Below are 4,607 nucleotides of genomic sequence, written 5' to 3' on the forward strand. Positions count from 1 at the left end.
TTAGAAAACATTGCTATCACGGGAATTTAAACAGGAATTGTGTTTCAAATGTAGACCTATTTTTGAAGGAGATGACAGCTGCTGAATTTTAAATACTGAAATTATTACGTTCTCAATCTCTCCTATTCGCTGTATCTTAAACATTCTCCCAATACCTTGCTTTATTTTATAAAATGTTGTCTACTAGTCCTGATTACGGAAAAATATACAAACTCATTTCCTTTTATTCAGAATATTTCACATAATTATATTAAAAGTGTGTCCACTGTGCCACTAGTGAGAAGTCCTTTTCATTTTCTTGTGCAGCATTGACTTTCAGTGCCAGAGGGAGGAAAGTAGAATGATCTTTCTTGGGAGAGTGTGCTAGGAAAATCTGAAGATGAAAAGGAGGCCCTAGAACGTGTTCATGAATCCTGGTAAATATTGGATGAGATGATTTCTCAGGGCCCTTTAAACTCAGTTATTTTATTATGCTACAGGTTTTCATGAAGTTCTCTCTTTTTCAAGTATCCTCTTCAGAGCAGCTTTGACTTCTTTGTTCCTCAGACTATAGATCGGGGGGTTGAGCATGGGATTGAAAAGGCTGTGAAATAGGAGGAGATATTTCTTCTGCTCCTTGGGGTTCCCATACCTGGGCCCAACATACGTTATAATGGCTGTGCCATAAAAGAGTCCCACCACACACAGATGGGATGAGCAGGTGGAGAAGGCCTTCTGGCGCCCCTCCCCTGACTGAATCTTTAGGATGGCACGTAGAATATGTATGTAAGATATCACAATTGAGGAGAATGGTCCCACCAGCACAGACACTGCCCCAGCCAAAACCATAATCTCATTAACGTGGGTATCTGCACAGGCAAGCTTGAGGACAGCTGTAATTTCACAGAAGAAGTGGTTAACTTTCTGTGGTCCACAGAAGGGCAATGGTATGAGTAGCACTAAGTGTACTAGGGCCAGGAGGACTCCTAAAATCCAGGAAGTCAGCGCCAGGGTGACGCAGACCCCCCAGCTCATGACGGCAGAATATCGGAGGGGGTGGCAGATGGCCACGTACCGATCATAGGACATCACCACCAGGAGAAGACATTCAGTATGAGCAAAAGTCAAGAAAAGAAAGGTCTGTGTCAAGCAGCCAGCAAAGGAGATGGGCTTATCTGGATTCAGGAGGTTCACCAGCATCTGGGGCACCGTGTTGCAGGCGTAGGCTATGTCGACGATGGCCAGGTGGGAGAGGAAGAAGTACATGGGGGTGTGCAGTCTGGAGTCCAGCGAGATGAGCCCCAGGATGAGCCCATTCTCCAGCAGGGTGAAGATAAAGAAGAGGGAGAAGAGCCCAAAAAGAAGCATCTGAATTCTTGGGCTGAGGGGAAATCCCAGGAGGATGAACTCTGTGACAGAGGTCTGATTTCCCCCCATTTCCCTGTGAAAGAGATAATGGAGCTCACCATGTCTGAATGCCTGAGGGAAGTGTTGAAACATGATGGGTCTGTGTGTGTCATCGTTTATTTCCTAAGAAAACATCTTTAATGAGATTTTTGTCCTGTTTATCACTAAGTGAAAACTATGATTCCAAATAACACAGAAGGAATTTTTTTTCACTGCAATAAGCTAAATCCTAGCATTCTATTACAGTCTTCAGTAAATCTTATGTCTATTGACCAACTTTCACAACAGTTCAAAATGTTAATAATACTTAAATTGCCTTCATAGGACTGGGTATTTCCCTCGGTTTGTAATGATTCTGTCAGAGGTTTGCCTATGTGTGTTCCCGGATTGCGGTAAACATATATCCATAGTGCTAATTTGTGCTGCTATCTCAAGTATCTACAACATAAGGATGGGAAGAAGGGAGAGGTGTCATGTCAATGATTCTTGCATCAGGTTTGCTCATGAATTTGTGCCTTCAATATATTAATTATTTGTTTGCCTTGCGATCATTACTGACAGCATAATCTCAAACGAAATAAGAGAATGGTAGGCTCTTTGCCACAATTTTGTCTAGATTTCAAATGGAGATCTTTGTCTTGTGACTTTTGTACCTACAGATGTTCTATTCTAACTGTGCTGTCTCACCATCAGGATGTTACCCTTGTCACCCCTCTTACACTCTATGTTATATTTAAATTCTGTATCTATCTACCCACCTACCTATCTATTTAGTTTTTCCCAAATATTTTGCCACACCCTACAGTAAGAAATATCTACTAGGGAGAGGGGAGTTAAGATGGCGGAGGAGTAGGGGACCCCTTTTTCAGACGGTCCCAAGTCAAGCTGGATAGGTACCGGACCAGCCTGAACATCCACGGAATCAGCCTGAGATGCAGGAAGATACATCTGGATCTCTACAAATGAACATCTCCAGTGCTGAGTATTGAAACCGCACACAGATATGGGAAGATAAACGGAAGGGGGAGGGAGCCGCCGCGTTGGGAAGCCGTAGCCACCTGCACCGGGGAGCTGGTGGACTTGTGGACCGGCACCCGCGAGAGAGCAGACTGAGACTGTGAGCCAGGGAACGCGCACCACCAGACTGAAATGGAGCTCCGGTGCACTCACTGGAACCAGACTGAGACCGGGAGCTCTGGGAGCGCACTGGGGCGGCTGGCGGCTGGCGGTGTTAGAAACACAAAGGACAGAGAAGCGCTGGCCCTGGAAGTGAGGGCTGGGATGCCGGGTGTGGAGCGCACATCCCGGGACGCTGCAGGGTTGAGCAGCACCAACAGAAACAGAGTTAAAGTGGCCAGAACATCAGTGGAGAACAGTCCGCGATCCCTCTGTTCTGAGACAGAGGCTGAGATTCGGCCACTGCTGCTCTGACTCTCAGAAGAGGCACAGCAAACCGCCAGGGAAAGCCGCCAGAGAACAAAAGCCCAGAAATACCAGCTCACAGGGTGCCCATCCCCATCCCCCCTCGCAGGGGACACGGAGACTCTACCCTAACAGGGTTGCCTGAGTATCGGCGCGGCAGACCCCTCCCCCAGAAGGCAGGCTGAAAAATCAAGAAGCCCACATCCCTAAGATCCCTATAAAACAAGTGCGCACTGCCTGGGTCCCGGTCAATAATTTGGGCTCTGGACAACCCTGCACCCTCTCCTCATCAGAATGACAAGAAGGAGAAATCCCCCCCAGCAAAGAAAAGACAATGAGTCTGTGGCCTCTGCCACAGAACTAATGGATATGGATATAACCAAATTATCAGAAATGGAATTCAGAGTAACAATGGTCAAGATGATGTGTAGACTTGAAAAAAGTATTAATGAAAATGTTAATGAGAATATAGAATCTCTAAGGGTGGAAATGAGAGCGAATCTGGCAGAAATTAAAAATTCTATGAGCCAAATGCAGTCAAAACCAGAGGCTCTCACGTCAAGGGTGAATGACGCAGAAGAACGTATCAGCTATTTGGAGGATGGGTTAGTAGAAGAAAAAGCTAAAATAGAATCTGGACTCAAAAAAATCCATGCTCAAGAATGTAGGTTACAGGAGATTACTGACTCAATGAAACGTTCCAATGTCAGAATCATTGGCGACCCGAGGGGGTGGAGAAAAACAGAGGTCTAGAAGAGATATTTGAACACATTGTAGCTGAAAACTTCCCTAACCTAGCAAGGGAAACAAACATTCGTGTCCAAGAGGCAGAGAGGACCCCTCCCAAGCTCAACCACGACAAACCTACTCGACATCACCTCATAGTGCATCCGCAAATATTAGATCCAAGGATACAGATTTGAAAGTGGCCAGGGCAAAGAAATTACTCACGTACCAAGGCAAAGATATCAGAATTACGTCAGACCTGTCTACACAGACCTGGAATGAGAGAAAGGGTGGGGGGGCATTTTTAAAGCTCTTTCAGAGAAAAACATGCATCCAAGGATCCTTTATCCAGCAAGGCTGTCATTCAGAATGGATGGAGAAATAAAGAAGTTCCAGAATCGCCAGTCATTGACCAATTTCATAACCAAGAAACCAGCCCTAGAGGAGGTACTAAGGAGGGTTCTATAAAAGTAAAAAGGCCCCAAGAGTGATACAGAACAGAAAGTCACAATCTATGGAAACAAAGATTTTACTGGCAACATGGCATCATTAAAATCATACCTCCAATAATCAGTTTCAATGTAAATGGCCTATATATCCCCATAAACGCCACAGGGTTGCAGATTCGATAAAAAGACATGACCCATCCATTTGCTGACTACAAGAGACTCATTTTGAACATAAAGATACATCAGATTGAAAGTAAAGGGATGGAATACCATCTTTCACGCCAATGGACCTCAAAAGAAAGCTGGGGTAGCAATTCTCATATCAGATAGATTGGATTTTAAACTAAAGACTATAGTTAGAGACACAGAAGGGCACTATATTATTCTTAAAGGATGTATCCAACAAGTGGATATGACAATTATAAATATATATGCCCCCTGCAGGGGAGCAGCAAGATACACAAGCCAACTCTTAACCACAATAAACAGACATATAGATAAAAATACGCTAATAGTAGGGGACCTCAACACTCCACTATCAGCAATAGACAGATCACCTAAGCAAGAAATCAGCAAAGAAACAAGAGCTTTGAATGCCATCTCGATGAGTTGGACCTCATAGAT

The 4,607-nt window shown here is 44.5% G+C and overlaps 1 protein-coding gene across 1 annotated transcript; it reads right to left on the reverse strand.

Moving 5' to 3' along the window:
• Positions 1 to 483: 483 nt before the first annotated feature.
• OR2A25 (olfactory receptor family 2 subfamily A member 25) lies at positions 484 to 1,416 on the reverse strand. Its single transcript, XM_045793614.2, has one exon. The coding sequence runs from the start codon at positions 1,414 to 1,416 to the stop codon at positions 484 to 486; it is 933 nt and encodes a 310-aa protein (XP_045649570.2).
• Positions 1,417 to 4,607: the final 3,191 nt, after the last annotated feature.

This window comes from Ursus americanus, chromosome 3, assembly GCF_024610735.1.
Source record: "Ursus americanus isolate L20-20 chromosome 3, mUrsAme1.1.p, whole genome shotgun sequence".
NCBI classification, from domain to species: domain Eukaryota; kingdom Metazoa; phylum Chordata; class Mammalia; order Carnivora; family Ursidae; genus Ursus; species Ursus americanus.